This window comes from Microcaecilia unicolor, chromosome 12, assembly GCF_901765095.1.
Source record: "Microcaecilia unicolor chromosome 12, aMicUni1.1, whole genome shotgun sequence".
Lineage (NCBI taxonomy): Eukaryota > Metazoa > Chordata > Amphibia > Gymnophiona > Siphonopidae > Microcaecilia > Microcaecilia unicolor.
In genome coordinates, this window is record NC_044042.1 from 88,127,582 (window position 1) to 88,147,385 (window position 19,804).

Sequence of the window (19,804 nt, forward strand, 5' to 3'; positions counted from 1 at the left end):
GCAGGTGCCTAATTTTAGCCTACTTTCAAAAGACACGTGGAGGGGCATAATTGAACAAAAACGTCTATCTCCATGGGCGTTCATCTCCGAGAACGGGTCCGTGAAGGGGTGGACCGAACCGTATTTTCGAAAAAAATAGACGTCCATGTTTTATTCGACAATTTGTGAGCTGGGCGTTTTTGTTTTTCAGTGATAATGGAAAATGAAAGCGCCCAGCTCAAAAACGAATAAATCCAAGGCATTTGTTCGTGGGAGGGGCCAGGATTCGTAGTGCACTGGTCCCCCTCACATGCCAGGACACCAACCGGGCACCCTAGGGGGCACTTTTACAAAAACAAAAAAAAAAGGTAAAAGAGCTCCCAGGTGCATAGCACCCTTCCCTTGTGTGTTGAGCCCCCCAAATCCCCCTCAAAACCCACTGCCCACAAGTCTACACCATTATTATAGCCCTAAGGGGTGAAGGGGGGCACCTACATGTAGGTACAGTGGGTTTGGGGGGTTGGACGGCTAATAAGCATTAAGCAGCACAATTGTAACAGGTAGGGGGGGATGGGCCTGGGTCCACCTGCCTGAAGTCCACTGCACCCCCTAACAACTGCTCCAGGGACCTGCATACTGCTGCCAGGGAGGTGGGTATGACATTTGAGGGTGAAAATAAAAAGTTGTGAAACATCATTTTTTGTGGTGGGAGGGGGTTAGTGACCACTGGGGGAGTCAGGGGAGGTCATCCCCGATTCCCTCTGGGGGTAATCTGGTCATTTAGGGCACTTTTGGGGGCCTTATTCGTGAAAAAACAGGGTCCAGGAAAAGTGCCCTAAATTCTAGCTACAAACGCATACTTTTTTTCCATTATCGGCGAAAGGCGCCCATCTCTGTTCGGGTGATAACCACGCCCCAGTCCCGCCTTCACCACGCCTCCGACACGCCCCCGTCAACTTTGTACGCTTCCGCAATGGAGTGCAGTTGAAAACGTCCAAAATCGCCTTTCCATTATACCGATTTATTCGTTTTTGTGAGATAAACGTCTATCTCCCGATTTGGGTCAAAATCTAGGCGTTTTTCTCTTTCAATTATAAGCTGGATTGGTGCTTAAGGATGGTGTGGAGCAGTAGCCTAATGGAGTGGAGGAGTAGCCATAATGAAATGGAGTGGAATGGAGCAGTATCCTAATGGAATGGAGTGGAGTATAGTGGAGTAGCCTAATAGAGTGGAGGAGTAGTCTAAGGAAATGGAGCAGAGTGGAATGAAGGAGTACCGGAATAGCCCTAATGGAATGGAGTGGAGAAGCAACCTAATGGAGTGGAGTAGAATGGAGGAGTAGCCTAATGAAATGGAGTAGAGTGAAGGAGTAGCTCTAATGGAGTGGAGTACAGTGGAGTAGTAGACTAATGGAGTGGAGTGGAGGAGTAGCCTAATGAAATGGAATAGAGTGGAGTGGAGGAGTAGCGGAATAGCCCTAATGGAATGGAGAAGCAGCCTAATGGAGTGAAGTAGAGTGGAGGAGCAGCCTAATGGAGTGAAGTAGAGTGGAGAAGTAGCCTAATGGAGTGGAGTGGGGGAGCAGCTTAATGGAGTGGAGTGGAAGAGTAGCCTAATGAAATGGAATAGAGTGGAGGCGTAGCCCTAATGGAGTGGAGTACAGTGGAGCAGTAGTCTAATGGAGTGTATAGTGGAGTAGTAGCCTAATGGAGTGCAGTAGAGTGGAGGAGTAGCCCTAATGGAATTTAGTGGAGTGGAGCAGTAGCCTAATGGAGTAGAAAAGAGTGGAGTAGCCTAATGGAATGGAGTGGAGCAGTAGCCTAATGAAATGGAGTAGAGTGGAATGGAGGAGGAGTATTATTCATTTATTTAAAAATGTCTAGTCTGCCTACAACTAGGCAGATCACAAATCAACATAGACAGTAAAAGAAACAGAAAAACAGACAGGCACCGAATTATACAATATTCAAAATTAAACAGACAACTCACACAGATATGTTTTCAGTAACTTACTGAACTGAACCCTCTCAAATAACCTGGTAATTTGTTCCAAATTTGTGGACCTGCTATCAAAAATGCAGTATTCTGTATATAGGCATATGCCACAGTTTGCAATTTATCATTTACCAAGAACTTCAAATTTTCAGACCACAAGGATCTAACAGTTTGGTATTCCTGAACTACAACTTTTAGATATTGGGGAACACAATCAGAGTACAATGCTTGGTGTACCAACCGTACCACCTTGTACTGTACTCGAGCGTGGACTGGCAACCAGTGCAAAGAGCGTAATATTGGAGATATATGCTCAAACCAGGACACACCCATCGAGCAGAAGCACCTTGTATCACCTGCAATGCCTGTATTTTTGATTTTGGCAAACCCAAAAACAGCGCATTACAGAAATCAATACGAGACATCACTAAACTTTGTATCACAGACCAAAAACCACATTGTGACAACATAGTTCACAACTCTACTAACAAATGAGACTGAAAAAATGCTGACAACCACCTGCAATACTTGATCCTTCATAGACAATAAAGTGTCCAAAATTACACCCAACACATGCATACATTCCTGTACTGGTAACACAGAATCACCCAAGCTCACAGACTGACATTTTAAGAGATCCACATCCTTTCCTACAAACATCAATTTTGTTTTACTAAAATTTAAAACAAATCTATTTGAACACATCCATCTTTGAACAGCTGACATACAATCACTCAATTGTTCAATCAATCCAGCCAAACCTCCTTGAACTGGGAAGAAAAATTGCACATCATTGGCATAAATTCTGTACTTTACCTGTACATTCCTAAAAACACTACCTAACAAAGCCATATAGATGTTAAACTATAAGGCAGAAAGTGCAGAGCCTTGTGGCACTCCCTTAGTAACTGGCTGTATTGTAGATACCTCTCTCATACTAATAACTTGCATCCAACGACCCTTCAAAAAAGAAGCAAACCAGTTCCACACTACTCTATCAATTCCTATTCCTTTAAGCTTTGATAACAAAAGATCAATATCAACTGTGTCAAATGCCAATGACACATCCAAAAAGACAAGACAAAATGTATGACCTTCATCAATCCCCTGCTTTAATACATCTAGAAAGGCCAACAGCAGTCTCAACGCTTTGTCCTTCCCTGAAACTATATTGATAATCATCCAAACACTTTGTCATCTCTACCCATTCAATTAATTGGCAAAAAACAATTTTTTCAATTACCTTGAATATTATAGGAATCACAGAGATCGGTCTATAGTTACTTAGGCTCAGATACATCCAAATGGTCGCCCTTTAAAAGTGGTTTAACTGTAGAAATCTTACATTTTCCTGGTACCATCCCAGAGAATAATGATTTCTCCACAATCACTGATTGAGTCGGACCTACTGCAGAAGCTAGACCCCTTATAACTGCAGCAGAACAAGGATCAATTAGAGATTTAGTAGGTGTTAAAGAAGACACAACTTTGGCTACTTCCTGTTCTGTTGGCAAATCAAAGACAGTCCACACATCACTAACTGTCTCTACATCAAACATACCTATATTCCCAGTAGCTTCCAATGACTTCTCTAATCTATCTGTCTTTTGCAATAAATAAGCGGCAAAAGCTGCAGGGTCAGGACCACCCTGAACAATACCATTTTTATGGCCATGCACCAACTGTCTCACGGTACTACTTTGGTCTATGCAAAGCAGTTTGAATTTTAAGTCTATAAAACTTATTTCTCTCATCATCACATAAAGACAAATATTCCAACAAGCATAGCTTGTAACTCTCAAAATCATCAATATCCCTAGTTTTCTGCCATATGTGCTCACACTGACATAAGTCCCTCCGCACCTGCTGCACTGCAGAGGTCATCCAAGGTCTCAACCTATAACCCTTCCTGTAAAGAACTTTCTTCATTGGTGCAACCGTATCTAATGCCAACCCTAAGGAAGAATATCAGTCATCTACCAATTTATTCAAGGAGTCCTCCTTGTCAAAAGTGAAGAAAGGCATCCACACCTTCCTCAATTCATTTATTCAAAATTACTACACACGCAGCCTTTAGTATGATAGACCTTATTTCTTACCTGTCCACCATTGAGACTTAAAGCAAAAGCAATTACGGAATGATCTGACCATCCCACTGGCATAATCACCGGAAACTGTCTCAGATCTCTCTCCAAAGCAGATGATAAAAAAACTAAATCCCAACATATTACCTGCAGAATGTGTCGAACCACGTACAATTTGTCCAAAGGATAAGGCTTCCAAAGTCTGTAACAACACAGGATCTCCCCTCCTGACATCTGAATCAGTATATTAAAATCACCTAAAATACAAAGTCTATACAACCGAATAGATAATATACACAAAAATTGTATAAAGAAAAAAACAATCTGATCTCATCACCCCCCGGAGGACTATAAACTAAACAGAAATTCAAACTCTCCCCAGACAATACCAACAATTCACCATAATCTGTCACCTCTGAACAACATAATTTCAAATCTAAATTTTTCCTAAAAATAATCAAAACTCCACTCCCTCTCTTGTACTTTCCACATGCACATTCCCACTGATAGCCTGCCGGGCAGCAATGATTCAACACAACTTTTTCAGTACTCAACAACCACGATTCTGTTATACAAAAACCATCAAAGCTCATTTCCTCAATCAAACCATGAATCACTACAAGTTTATTCTTAACTGACCTAGCATTCACCAAACCAATCTGCAATAAAGATGGCAGCAAAACCTTCTTGTGCACCAAATCCACACAAAGCAAATTCTCCATATTTCTACCCACTACCTTTATACCCACAGATGAAGAACTAAATCAACATACCTCTCCCTCCCCATTACTACCTCTATATTGTTCATACCAACCACCCAAAGTGCACACTCTCACTCACATACTCCCTACAAAATAAATCACTCCACAAACTGACCTTCAATACAATCCCCCACCCCCTTCCCCCAAGTCATCCCAAAGGAGCTCCCTAAGGAGCGACCGGTTCCTTGGTCATGCTGCTTCGTTGGGCAGATTAAGAGACGCCTACAACTCCAGCACCTCCCGCACTGAACTGGGCCTCTTCACCCTGTGCTCAGATTGATGTCACTCACATGGCAGAGCTAGCACTGTCCCAGACCTAAGAAAGGCTCCTAAATTGGTGACCTGGGGAGAAAACAGCAGGCAAGCTGGAGCAGCAGGAACCAAATGCAGCGATGACACAAGCAGACGAACACTCTCCTCTCCGGCACTGAACTGAGCCTCTTCACCACACGCCTGGAGTGACATCACTCACAGGACACAGCTAGCTTTGTCCTGGATGCAGCCAGCAGATGAAATTGCATGGAAAGGCTCCTAAATTGGTGATTCAGTGAGAAAACAGCTGGCAACCTGGAGCAGCAGGAACCCAATGCAGAGATGACACAAGCAGACAAACTCCTCTAGCAAGTGGAGTGGAGTAGCCTAGTGAACTGGAGAGGAGGAATAGCCTAGTGCAGTGGGCAGGGAACCAGGTTCAATACCCACTACAGATCTTTGTGACCCTGGGCCTGTACAATGTTTAGTTCTGTTTGTCAGATAGAGCGGTTTAGCAATTTTTTTTATAAACTTAAACCTCAACTGCCTCAGGTACACTAGAGACAGAGAAAGTACTTGCATATAATATAAGTAAACAACTTTGATTGTACCACAGAAAGGCATATTACAATACACATAAATGTAGGTATTTTATATAAGTATCATGTGTAAATTTTGACTCCACCTGTGCTCAACCCAAAATTTGCTCCAGCAGACCCCTACCCCTGCTTCTATATAGGTTGCCGGGAGTTGGACGCACAAATTTGGGCATGGATCCCATCCATGCGCAAACTAATTAGTTAATGAGCCATTAACAATCAATAATTGGTGTTAACTGGAAGTCATTTGGGTTTATGTGGGGATCTGTCTATCACCGTATTCTATAAAATGCGTGCCTAAATTTTATAATGCGCAACTCAAAAGAGAGTGTGGCCATGGTAGGGGCATGGGTGGGTCACCAGAGATTAGGCATGTGGGGTAAAAGTCCATGTCACAATATAACTGGTGTTTTACAGAATTTGATTATAGCAGGCCTGTGGTACAGCTTATACAGATCACTGAATATACAGTGCTCCATGCCACATTTAAAACTTGCCCAGGCATGTCTTTCTAATGAAAGAAACCTGTGGCCCTGTTGGAATTGTTGAGATGGCAATCTGGTTGATGCAAGTAAGAAGGAGTATGGACAATCGTGACAAGGACTCTTAGTCATATTGGCCTAGATTGCTTGGAGCTCAGAATTTGGGAAAAATCTTCCAGAGTGACATCAAAAGACATTCCTGTGGTTTCTTTAGTTATTTCAAAAGGGCACAAGTCAATCACCTTTTGCGATATTATGAAATCATCAGAGACATTGCTAATATCAAACTGATATAAAAGGGCATCTGCTGTGGAAAGAGAGTACTATCTACTAACCCTATCTACTATCATCAACCTACTTCTTCACCTTGTCTGATCATCAGAACATTTCAGACCTACAGACCACCAGCAACAGCTAAGGGTCATAGACAAACACTACCTGTGACAAGGCAAAACCTGCTGTTCCAATCATTGTCTAGAAGAAAGAGATTTACATTACCTACTCAGGTTGTATCAGACCTGAAATCACGTATCTACCAGGGAATGAACAGATAGCATTTTGGCCATAGGGAGTGTATGTTCATTCCAATTGATACCAGACTAGTGTTCATTCTAGTACCGAAAGAACTTTCATCCTAATCTTTTTGTTTGTCACATTCTAAACACTTCATTCCTACCACACCTAGTGGTGATTACTCGTATTATTACCCTCACAGGCACCATGACTTAGAGTGGGGCCATTAGTTGTGCGCCAGCATTTACGCAAGGTTTCAGCTGATGTAACTGTCACACCCAAAGTTAGGCATGAGAGAGAAATCTGGAAAGGGTGTTCTGCATGGAGCGCCCTTTACAGAATACTGTCTTAGCGTGGATCTTCCCAGCGCCTAACTTTAAGCACCATTTCCTGAATTGCGCCTAACTTTAAGCACCATTTCCCGAATTCCACCTCTACTGCACAGTTGTATACAAGTATTTGCATTCTAATAGGGGAGAATTCTATAAATGGTACTCGAACATTGGTGCCGGAAAAAATTGGTGCTAAGCGTGGTGTCACATCCGTCGCTCCCTCCGGCTGCTCCTCTGCGGGAAGCAGGAGCCGGAGTCTGTCACAGCGAGGACCGGCTTTCTTGAGGCTGCGGCGATGGTCGCCCAGTCCGGGGCCGAGGCCGTGGGCTGGCGATCGCGGCTGCCGGACTCTCGATCGCCGGCTATGGGGTCCGTGCTTGCGCCAGTGGGGAGAATGGTGCCGAGACGCGATGGACGGCGTCTCCTTCACTTTCGGGAGCAGGAGCCCGAAGATCCGCCTCAGAGGAGTTAGATTGGGAGGCCAGTGTTGTAGTCCTGCCTGGGAGGTGGGACAGAGCCAATCAGAAGGATTCTGTCGGTAACCAGGTTCTGATTGGCCGGCTATGTTTGCTGGGGCTGGGCGGTTGAATGCTGACAGTATTTAAGGAGCAAACCTGAGATAGGACATTGCTTCAGGTTCTGTTTCCCGAGGCCAGTCTCCGTTTGTTCTTGTTCTCAGTTGGTTTCCTTGCTCTACTGGTTTTGAATTTTGGACTGTTCCTGGTTTACTCTGCTAGCCGCCTGCCTTGACCTTTTGCCTGATTCAGACTACGCTGTGAGCTGCCTGCCCTGACCTGTTGCCTGTTTTTGGACTCCTCCGTTTTCCACCTGCCCTCTTCGCTCCTGGTTCCAGTCTGGGTCAGTTCGTCAATCCCGCAGTTCCAGAAGTCCCGTTGGCCGCCTGCAGCTGGGGGCTCAACCCTTGGTGAACGGCGGTCGCCGCGGGTGAAGACTTGGGGTTGCACGGCTGTCCTTTGAGGTCCTTCGGGGCCTTGCGGGACCTAAGGGCTCACGTTCCTTTCAGACAAGACACATGGCTCTATAGAACTATGCTTAGTGCTGATTCCTGTGCCTAACTTTTGGCGCTAGACTTATGTCTGCTGAAACTTAATGTAAATGCTGGCACCCAAGTTAGGCATGCTGAGGAAGTATTCTGTAAAATCAAGTGTAACTTTTCAGAATGCTCCCAACATACCCATGCCCCCCCCTTTTCAGTTTTGTGCAATTAGAGTTAGGCACCCTGCCTTACAGAATAGCGCACAGCCAGATATGTGTGTAAATTTTAATGGGTGCCAATTATTGACATTGATTGGCTTGTTAGCCAATTAATTCATGTGGTTATCTCAGGAGAACGTCCAAATTTTGGTATGCAAATCTAGGCACCATCTATAGACTCCAGGGGATAGTAGATGCATCCAGAGCTACTGACCCTAGAAAATCATTCTGCCCAACATACAGCATATCATTGAGAAGTCAAATTTGAAGTTCATAAAATTAACATCTTTGCCACATTCCCCTATTCCCTTGCAACATATATTCACTTCAGAAAAATAAGGCTTACCTCCTTAAAATCCATCCAAAACCCTGAAAATAGCTTTGGTGCTTCTTCCAGCTCTCCCTTGAAGCTTCTCTTTCTCCTTCTTTAGCACAAGACCGCTTTAATTTGGTGTGTCACTTGACTCTTGGATAATGCTTCACTCTCCCCTCCGCAATAATTTATTTATTTATTTATTGCATTTGTATCCCACATTTTCCCGCATATTTGTAGGCTCAATGTGGTTTACATAGTACCGGAAGGCGTTTGGTGGCTCCGGTGAGAACATTACAAAGTGATATTGTGGGAGTGTCATTTCCAGTCCGGTGTGTTCCAGTCCAGTGTTCCAGTCCTGTGTCCTCCAGTCCGGGGGATTCCAGTCCAGTGTTCCAGTCCTGTGTCCTCCAGTCCGGGGGATTCCAGTCCAGTGTTCCAGTCGTGTCCTCCAGTCCGGGGGATTCCAGTCCGTTTGTTCCGGCTCGCTGGGCGGTGCATGCAGTCCCTGCCGGTGCCGGTGTGCTTGCCCAGCGTTGGTTGGTGGGTTTTACCTGCTGCTGTCGCTCCTCATCAGCAGCCCAAGGGCTCACGTTTGCTCCAGAGCCCAGCCCCGCGGGCTCTGAACCTGAGAACCTGACAGGGAGGATAGAGTTCCTGTGGTAAAGTCACATTTAGGGAAGCGTGCAGCGGAGGAAATGAAGTTATGTCCATTAATTGAATATAATATTCCAATCTCTGGTATGACCGAGATCCTGATTTTCTGACAGCTCCTTCTGATGCATTCTGCTATTTCCAGTGTTGACTTAAAAGTCTTTAAAAAACAAAACAAAAAGAAGTGGTACCAATCCAGTGAATGGCCACTTGAATCGAGAGATCCTTTGGAATACTTATAAAACTATTCTTGCCACCACGAATCCCTGCCAATAAAGATTTGGCCATAAGTCATTCAAGGGTACATATCCAGTTAGGGTGCGCAGTGGCCAGTAAACTGAAAACTCTGAGTCTGAAGAAGTACTTTCAGCCCAGCAACCAGCAGAGCAACTCAAAGACACATGGCAAATATGGCCAGGTCTCAGCACTGCTGGCGGACTCAGCCTCTGATCATGTTGGTGTGACAGGGATTCTCAGTGCAGGTGTATTCCATTGACGAGTGTTGAGTTGTGGGGTCTACTAAGTGAGCTAAAGAGAGATTTAAAACATGAAACTGGTGCAGCCATGCTAGAAATTCAGGAATTGTTTGCTGATACAGCCAAACTCAGGAGTCATGTGGAGGAAGTGGAGCACGGCCAAGACACCCAAGAAGAGGAAATGGTGGCTGTGGCGAACTGGGTGGACAAATTAGAACTAAAACATGAAAGGTGGACGAGGTACTGTAATTTGTGAATTCACAAGGTCCATGAGCAGCCTCAGCATATAGTTGTGCATGGTGTAGCTCAGCAAATCTTCCAAATGATACTGCAGGGGATGCTGCCATTAGGGGAAAGTGGATGAAGTACTTATAGACCAAGCTCATAGATCACTGAGGCATTCAAAAGGAAAGCTTCTGTGGTTTATCGGTTATACTTTCTCCTTAAGGAGAGGGTCTCAGCAGTGGTGAGAGCCAGAAGAGACATGAAATGAGATGGTCACATGACTGAAATTTATAGAGATTTGTCCTCAATTACATTAAAAGGAGGTGAGAATTTAAAGAGGTGATCACCCTACTGCCAAAGGCCTTGGTGAGTTACAGGTAGCTCCACCCATCTGGCCTTTTATTTGGGGCCAATGGGGTATCTTACCGTAGTATCAATGTGGACACAACAAAAAGCAAGATTGGCTAGTGAGCGAGTGAAGAATCTAACCCCAGGGAAGAAGACTAGTGAAGTACATTTTTACCGACTCAGACTCCACCCAAAATTGCTTCCGACTCTGATTCCAAAACTCCAGTCCTGAGGAAATACAGATGAAGGCTTTGCAAAGTGCCAGTGAAGGTTATGGATCTTGTGTTATTGAATTTGCGCTTATATCATGTTAGCTGTTTGTTACAGTTTCCTAAGTGTTGCTTGGTGAATAAGTCTGAGTTCAATGACATCTGGCTGGAAAGCATCTAGAAAAACTCTACTCACTGGCCTATACATTGCATAGTCTGATCTTGTGTTCATTTTGGCAAGGGCCGCAAAATTTATTGGTTAGGGTTACTTGTTAGGGTTGGATTTATAGGTACCGAGGGCTTCAGGTTATCTTCCAATCTATGGGAACGTGGAGTTTTTACAAGGAATTTAATCTTTTATCTTTGATAAATGGAATTAAGTGGGTCTTTGGAGAGTGGGACAGTTTGGGGGGGGGAAGGCTGAGGTAGATGGCATTTGGTCCTTTGTAGAATTGTAGTGGGACTTTGGGCTGCAGATAAGGATTTCATTAGGCATTTACAGGTGTACCACTACCTTGGGCAGGGAGGTTTAACCACTAGCCAGACATCCAAAGTGGGTTTCTAGACCAGGATCTGGTGAGGCACACCATGCAAGTAGGATTAATTTCCTGGCTGTATAAGCATTTCAGTGGATTTATGGAAGATGCCTTTGGTCTAGCTGCAATGCAGAGATGGCTGGCAGATGTGAATGTGGATGATTTTTGTGAGAGTGTGGTGAGGGTGGAAGAAGTGGCTGAGAGTCTGGTTTGGAGAGACGTGCATTTCAAGTTTCTGTACCAGATATTTATACACCTAGAGTTATAGCGATTGAATCTGGTGAAAAATGTAACGCTGAGAAGTGTACATACAGCATGTCCAGCAATTGCTCAGCTTTGGAAATGGGTCTTCTAATATTTATATATGCTACTAAGTAGACGTGTGTCTGTTAGACCTTCATGACAGACTGATTTAAAGTTGTGCAACTGAAATCTTGTTTGTTCAGACAGTTTGCTTCACCTTTAAATGCTGTATACTAATTTACTGGGTGGAACAGATGTTTCACTTGTTGGAGATGGAATGTTTGACGGTTTTGAAAAGTATTTGAAAAAGAAAGAAAAGGTTTCTTGTAATTTTGCATCCCTTTGTAATACGCTGATATCTCAATGTAGAAATCTTATTTTAAATGCTATGCTACTTAAACATTGAAGGGGAAGGGAATGTATGGGAAGTGGTTATGTATGTTCTAATGAAAAAGTAAATAAAACAGATGTGCGCTAAAATAAAAAGAAAGACTAGAAATCAGACCATGTGAGTATCCTGCATTTCCCGGTAATTTCATGGTGCCAATTGTCTCATATCCAAATAGAGAAGCTTCTTTCCTTTTCTTTCATGTAGGTATAAAAGTGCATATGTAGGACATAGTCAGCATGGATTCAGCCAAGGGAAGTCTTGCCTCACCAATGTATTTCATTTCTTTGAAGGCATGAATAAACAAGTGCATGCATGTGTGTCTGTGTGTACATATGTGTATGTCTCTGTGTGCGCGCGCACATGTACGCATTTTTGATTTTTGTGAAATACATTCAAAACATTGAGAAGATTAAACTTTGCACTCTAACTCCTCCTTGGCACAGAACAAATGAAAGGTCTGAATGGAAGTGACATTTTACAGCAAGGGAAAGGGTGTTTGCAGTCAGAAATAAAAAGAATTTGACACAAACTAATAAAGAGAAATGAATTCTTCCAATGGTCTAATTTAGCACTTTCAGCACAGCTCTGCTAGCAAGTTAAAAGAAAATATACAGAGAGAAGAAAAAGGGAAAGAGGTGCAGATCAACTAACAGAAAGAGAAAACAAGAGGGAGACACCAAAGGGAAAAACAGCATGGAACCGAGAAAGAAGGGACAGGAGGATGAATATGGAGATAGATGACTCTAAAGGAAAGCCTTAATAGAAAGAGAGAAAGGGAGAGACAGCAAGAAGACAAGAGAAATATGAGATGAAAGGAAGGAAAAAAGGAAAGTGATGGAAAACAAAAAAGGCAAAGAAAAATTGAGAAAAGGAAGAGAGATAAAAATAACGAGAGAACAGTAGAATAGGAATCAAAGAAACAGAAAAAGAAAAATAGAGAGAAAGATATGGTGCTAGAGCATGCAAGAATGAAGGGTAAAGTAAAAAGAAAAAAAACGTTAACAAGGAAAGAAGAGAAATAAAAGGAGAGATTTCTTGAGGGGGGGGCAGTAACAAGCAATACCCTCTTCTTTCCACTGCACAGAATGAAAAGAGTACCCATGGTGAGAATATATGGGGTGGGCTTGTGAATTGTTAAGCAATGAACAGACGTGAGGGCTGTACATAGGTTTCCACAGGCTTAAGAAGGTGATTAAAAGAGATCTGCTTATTTCTAGAGGGGTTTAAGCCGCCATTTAGTGTAATTATGTTTGATATTTATTCTTCCTTTGTGTTTTCAGCATTGGCAAAGAAAGGAGTGTGGGGGTAGAGGGAAAGGTTAATACATACATTCATAGATTACTGCAAGATAAATTAACAGAAATTTACCATCTCTGGGAAAAGGTGACAAAAGTTGCCAGGAACAAAAAATGAAATTTTAATGAATTCTGTTAGAGTAAACAATTTGTAATACAACAGTCCAAACCCCATCCTTTTATGTGGAAAAAGAAAAGAGTTACAGAAGTTCAAACATGTAACTTTTGCTTATATGGACCCTTGACATGAAAAAACAGCCATTCTCAAGATTTTGGATCTGCAACTTTACTTACCTTTTCCCAGAGATCGTCAAATATGGTTGACAGATGAAGTTGCTGAGCATGGAACAAACTTACAAAAATGGCAGGGGGTAACAATAATAAGATTGTATTATGACATCCGATATGTAGACAGACTTTGTACATGGGATTGACTCCGACTAGAAATCCCACTTCTTCTCCCTTCTGGATGGTAACTACTTCTGGTAATTGGTTGGTAATCAGTAAGTACACAGGGACCCCACAATCTGTGGGCCCCAATTTTCTCAGAAAGGACACAATACACATGCACAGCGTTTATTATTAGCATTGTTCGGTACAAGTCGCAGAGACAACACTGCTGCCAGAAAGCATTTATTTTCAGTAGCTTTGACTTGGTTATTAGAAATGAATCCATTATACATCTTTTGATCAATATGTAATAGACACGGTTTCTTTTGGTTTTATAACTGCCAGCATAGTCCGTTTTCACAACTTACTTTCACTTTTTAAACATTGATATGCCACCTCTTTCCCCTGTATTGTTTAATGGGTTTTTTTTTTGTGATCTCTTGGTTCATTTTAGATCAGTTTGAATGCCTAGAACATTCGCTATTGCTGTCATATCTTTACTATTGTAATTCTGTGTACATAGGATGTATGAAGGGGTTACTGAGGAGACTTCAGACCGTGCAAAACACGGCTATACGGTTAATTTTTGAACTATCTAAATATGACAGTGTTTCCTCATTTTATGTTAGACTTTATTGGCTGCTAATCAAGGCCATAATTCTTTTCAAATTAGCTTGCTTTCTGTTCAAAATATTACATGGTTTGATCCCGAGTAACCTCCTTTCTCACTTTTGTTTCCCAGCTTCTCTTAGATCCAGGCGAGGTGATAATGCTAATTTTTTAACATTCCCTTCAGATAAGGGTACAAGAAGACTATCACCTCTGAGAATTCTTTAGCTGTATATGCTGCTAGATTATGGAAGGAAATTGACGGAATATTATTTTCTTATTTCTATCTTGTATTTAGAAGGGGAATAAAAACCTCTCTCTTCTAGAAATATGTTTTACCGGCCTGACATTATTTTCTAAGGGGCCCTTTTACAAAGCAGCGGGGGCCTAACGTGGGCTTACTACTTGTTCTTTCGGGACTACCGCCAGCCCAACGTGGCTGCTGGCAGTAGTCCCGCCCCGAGCACATGCCATTTCTGGGGAAAAAAGAAAACCCTCAGAAATAGCTAATGTGGCAGTAATCAGGTATCACCGCGTGCTGCCCAATTACCGTCGGGTTAGCACCGGAGCCCTTATCGCCACCTCAATGGGGCCCTTTTTCCCGCAATTTAGTAAAATGACCCCTAATTGTTTTATTTAATTCCCAGAGGACTGTTCTGGTTGTGACCCGCTTAGAACTGAAAGGTCGAAGCAGGATACAAGTCATGATGTTAGTATTAACCTTTTAATCTATTTCATTACTTTCAAACATTTCAAAATCTTGCATTTGAAATATTTTAAATATTCTGGCATTTGTCCCATCACAAGTGCACATAAATAATTTTGGAGCTCTTTTACTAAGCTGCGATAAAAAGGGCTCTTTTTACCTCAGCGGGTAAAAAGGCAAAAAAGGCTGCTTTATACCTCCTAGACAACCACTTCCTGTAGAACCAGGAGACCTACAGAGAGGTGGGGGGAGTTTCTGAGGGTAGAGATAGGGCTCGGAACCCACAACAACTCAGACTTCAAACATCCCAACAAAAATTTAAGACCAGATTGAAAACATTGCTTTTTACTGATGCATACAGGTGTTAATGAGGCCTTCTGGTGTGAACCTGGACCACACAGCTGTCCCTATGTATTTTAATCCCCCACTCTACTATTAATGTTGTATTTATCCTCCTTTCCCCCTGCCCTTTTTCTGTTTACTTTCCCTTACTACCTTAGACTGTACGCGATGCTGCTCAGACATTTGCTTGATGAGTAGAATAAATGTTCTAAATAAACTTGAAATTTATTTGTAATGTGTCTTAGAGGATGGGAGAGGGTGTATCTTTGGGGAAGGGGAGATCCATGACCTGTGAATCCTGACCCTACTTTTAATTTTAAAGTGCTACCCCTTTTATGACAGGCTGCTCTGTAGCTTGGGACCACTTGTTAACAGTCTGATGGTCATGGGCAGGGAAAAAAGTACCAGTTCTGAGCTAGGGTTATTTTCTAGGAATACCACAGCTTGCAAAGTTCATTGCAGGCTGCATTATTCAATTTATATAATATTGAAGCATTTGGCATGCTTTTGCATATTTTGCATATCATTATTAGGTAGCCCACAGGAACCTAAACTAACATGCCTTAAGGTAATATAACTCTCCACTCGTCACCAGTCTTCTAAAGAAAATCTTTTTTTCATTTAATTCTTTGTTATATATTCTTATTTTTTTTAATATATAAAATTAGTAACAAAGAATTAAATGAAAAAAAAGATTTTCTTTAGAAGACCGGTGACGAGTGGAGAATGGTACTATAGGGGTATTTACCACAGATCTCACCTGAGCTGGTCTTGGTTCATACAAGCCTAATACAGCCTGTTACAACAAGATGGATTCTACAACCTCTGACCTGAGCACATCTGTGTCAGCAAGATCCAGCTTTTCAGTTTCTGGAAAATCACTGGCAGGCAGACCGCATCCAAGGACATTCTGTGTTACAACCACCCCCTGTTATCACCCTGAGAAGCTGAAAGGGGAGTGAGCCCCATGGCTCCAGTAAGCCTGGTTGCCGACAGATACGCAGACCCGAAAGTAACAACTTCAGGGTCACGAACAAAGGACTCTTCATGCTCATGGAGTTAGCTGGACAGAATCATGATTGGTCCCGGAGGGTCATCTGACCGAGAGGTACTAAGAAAGCGGGAACTAAAGAAAGTTGGTTAGTCGGAGACTGGGAGAGAGTTTTGGACTGGCAAGAGAAAGGAGAAAGACCTGAAAAACTCAGCAAGGTTAGAAAGCTCGGAGTGAGCAAGAGACTTTGTTGTTCTAACCTTGTGAACTACATATCTGGTGAAAATACCTTTGGGTTCAGCTACATCAGCTCTGAATACTACACGGAGTGACGGTGACACCTGCTTGCAGAAGATAGACCCTGAACTACATCTGAGACTGACTTGCTGTGGAGACAGCTGAACTCTAAGGAGAAATCCGCACCTACCTCATCGGGAGACTGCCGAACAGACAGGATGGTGAGATAACAGGATTTACTTCTATAGATGTCAGGAATTAGTGATTGGTGTTTATCTGAGATAAGATTGGTTAGGCCACAACTCTTGGTCAGGGAATAAGCTACTAACCGTTGTATTTTGCATAAGAACTGTAGTTTTCATATTACCAAATCAGGTTTGTGTAATTACGTAGTATTCCAGTAAGAATCATTTTGCATAGTCTATATTTAGTGCAATCTATTTTGTATTTTTATTATCAGCAAGTTATATAGTTATATATTTGTACTTTGCTAAGCCTTGCTACAGAGCTATTCTATATTTGTATACTTTCTTTATCTAGTAAGCCGCATTCAGCCTGCCATGAGTGGGAAAGCGCGGGGTACAAATGTAACAAAAATAACAATAAAATAAAAAATAAATAAATATAATATATTTCAGCTGGCTTTAGTTTTGTTTCTCTAACGGCAAGTTTGGCTAGGTGCCAAAAGCAAGGTCCTATTTTCCCCTAGCACCCGAGTCCACAATATTTGCTTGGGCAGATTTCTGCACCTTAGGACCTTGGCATAAATAATCTGTTGGGAGTTGTTTTCCTATAAGAATTATTTAGTTAGCCTACCTACAGTACACAAAAATGGTATGTGCACCATAGCTCCGTAAAACTGAGGTCCTCGGAAAACTAGCAGAGATCTATAAATTCCAATATCACAGACCCGCTAATATAATTGCTTAACCGTTGTGAGAAGGGATTTGTGTCAAACATATGAGCATTAGTGTGTTTTAAGGTAATATAACGCACGTTACTGTCATTTAATGCGTGTTAAGGAGCAAATACCGTGCTTAAGTGCCTTAAGACATCTTAGTCACTACTCCTGACAATGGCAAAGACTCGACAGTCTTACTCTGGAAATGCACTGCCAACAAAACATATGCACAGCTACAATCAAACCTTTGTGAAAAGTTTAAAGCAGTACAGAGATATGCAGACATTTACATAAAACCTGAGAGGTCCATCTAGTCTGATCATTTTCCATAATTACATATATGGGCACTTAACCATCTAAATTTAGCGGTTAAATCGGTTTGCATAAAAGTCAGTCCTATCTTTATGTGGTGTTGTTTAGGTGATTAAATGCTGAATATCTCACAGACCTGGATATTCAATGCTAGTGCCTGGACATAGCCCGGTATTGAATATCCAGGAATAATGCCGGCGGTGGTTAAATAAAAAAAACGCTCACTGCCGTTGGCTAAAATCACTGCCACTGGCTAAATATGTACCTCTATACTAATTTCTGTTCACTTTTGGATGTCTTCAACTTTAATCCAGATAGAAAGAGAGCTCATTCAAACTGCTGTCAGATACAGAGAATTCCTCTCTGCCTACATCTCTTCTTGGGTCAGATGCCAGTACCAGTTGTGCAAGTTGCATTGCAAAAGTAATCATATATGTGCTGTCTACCTGTATACGGCACGCTTGTCCGCTTCTAGTTGTGCCTGAGGGTCCACAGGAGTGCTAGGGACTGGGGTATTTGCTGCCACTGAGGATGCTGGGATGTGCACTGCCTGGGTCTTGGCAGTAGGCTGTGCTGTCGCTGTCATCTGTGAAGAGAATGCAAAAAATACTCAAAAATAATGTCCCCCAAATCAGGTGATCCAATGGTGTGGCATGCAGGTATCTATTCAGATGAGACCAATTTCAACTCTTATTTTAGCCAGGGTAAAAAAAAAACCCCACAAGAATGACAAGAATAAAATCTGAATGGATGCTTACTGTAAAGCTCTAGCTATGAGTGGATAGAGAGGTACAGAAGAAAGAAATAGAAAAAAATATGAAAGGGAAAGATTAATACAAATAAAGCCTGATTGATCCCAGGATCTGAAACCGAAATTGGCCACTGAGTTTCAGTAGAAACTGAAACTGCCCCCTCTACTCCCTCTCCTACACCCCATCAAAAAAGGCCCCTCTGAGCTCCCCCCCATGACGACCTCCCTCACACTTTGATTCCCCCCTCCCCACTATCACTCTCTGCCCCCCTATCCCACCCGACCACCCATAGGTCCTCCCCGGGCCTATATTAGGAAGCCCTGGTGGTCTAATGGCCTCTTCAGGGATAGAAAAGAACCCTAACCATTCCTGCCCCATGCTGCTACTCCCTCACAACTATTGCTGAGGCTGCCTTGGGAGGTCTCAGCAGCCATTTTGCAACTGGAACCAGCACATGCAAGAGTGAGTCTGTGGTTTCTCTGTGTTTCCATTTCTAATTTTTGGTCCCTTATTCTGTAATTAGCGAGGGTTGGTCTGTGTTCTGCATGTGACCGAGGTGAGAGATTCTGCTGGCATGTAGTTTGTGTGCGGATCTGTATCAGTCTGACTTGTATGGCTTTTTTCAATAGGAACCGTACTGTTGTTTTGCTTTTTCAAACGTAGAGTTGTTGGTATTTGTGCTTGAGAACTGGTGCTGTTAAATTGGCTACATAAAGTATGAGAAGCTTCTTTGCAGGATTTAGTGTTGCTGACAAAGTATCTGGTAGTGAAGGGATTTTGTGTTGCTGTTCTTGAAGTGACACCAGAATTTGAATATATTTTTCCTAAGGAAAGTTATAAGAGGACAAGAAATAAAGGAATGGAGACAGCCAATGAGTGGAGGTGCAGACACAAGTTGTAATAAAAAACACTTTACTAAAATTAACCCAATACGGCCATGTTTTGACAGAATTGCATGCACCAGGTATCCTTCAGGTTAACAGTATACACACATTTGAGAATAGATTCTCTAAATGGCGCCCCCACCCAAAAAAAACCCACGCTGAGAGCAATTCTATAAGCCACACCTAAGTCCTAGAGTACACTTAAATTTAGGCACATCCATTTGCAACAACGAAAATATGGTGCAAATACCCACGCCTAAATTTAGGCACAGAGCCCCCTTATTCTATAATTGCACACGTAACCAAAAACCACACCCATGATCTGTCCTGAACTGCCCATGACCCTGCCATTTCCGCTCACCCTTTTTCAAGGTGCATGTAAAATTTAGACGTAGATCACACCCCTAAGTTTATGCACGTACATCTTAACTGATTCCAATTAGTGCCAATAATAGCTTGTTAAAAAGCCAATTATTGGCACTAATTGGCTAATTATTCAATTAAGACGCATTCACACAATTTGGGCATGCAACCAAATTTATGCACACATCTGGGGCCAATAGTCAGACTGCGGGAATTAGACTGTCTAACTCCCATGGTCGGCGCTAAACCAGATATTCAATGCTGGGCCATTTTCGGTGACCGGCCTTGAATATCCAGTTTACTTCTGGCCAGTTTAAAGACAACTGGCTAACTAATATTCAGACTTAGCCAGTTATCTTTAAACCAGCCAACGATATACCGTGTTTTCAACTGACCAAATATGATCGTGAAACCT

At 42.4% G+C, this 19,804-nt stretch overlaps 1 protein-coding gene across 7 annotated transcripts in view; it reads right to left on the reverse strand.

Annotated features, from left to right (window-relative positions):
• PKNOX2 (PBX/knotted 1 homeobox 2) overlaps positions 1-19,804 on the reverse strand; it is a 765,290-nt gene that overhangs the window by 240,961 nt on the left and 504,525 nt on the right. For all 7 annotated transcript variants that reach the window (XM_030220835.1, XM_030220833.1, XM_030220836.1 and 4 more), the window contains one exon: positions 17,837-17,976. In XM_030220835.1, coding sequence (XP_030076695.1) covers positions 17,837-17,976 — 140 coding nt within the window. The remainder of the gene's footprint in view (positions 1-17,836; positions 17,977-19,804) is intronic.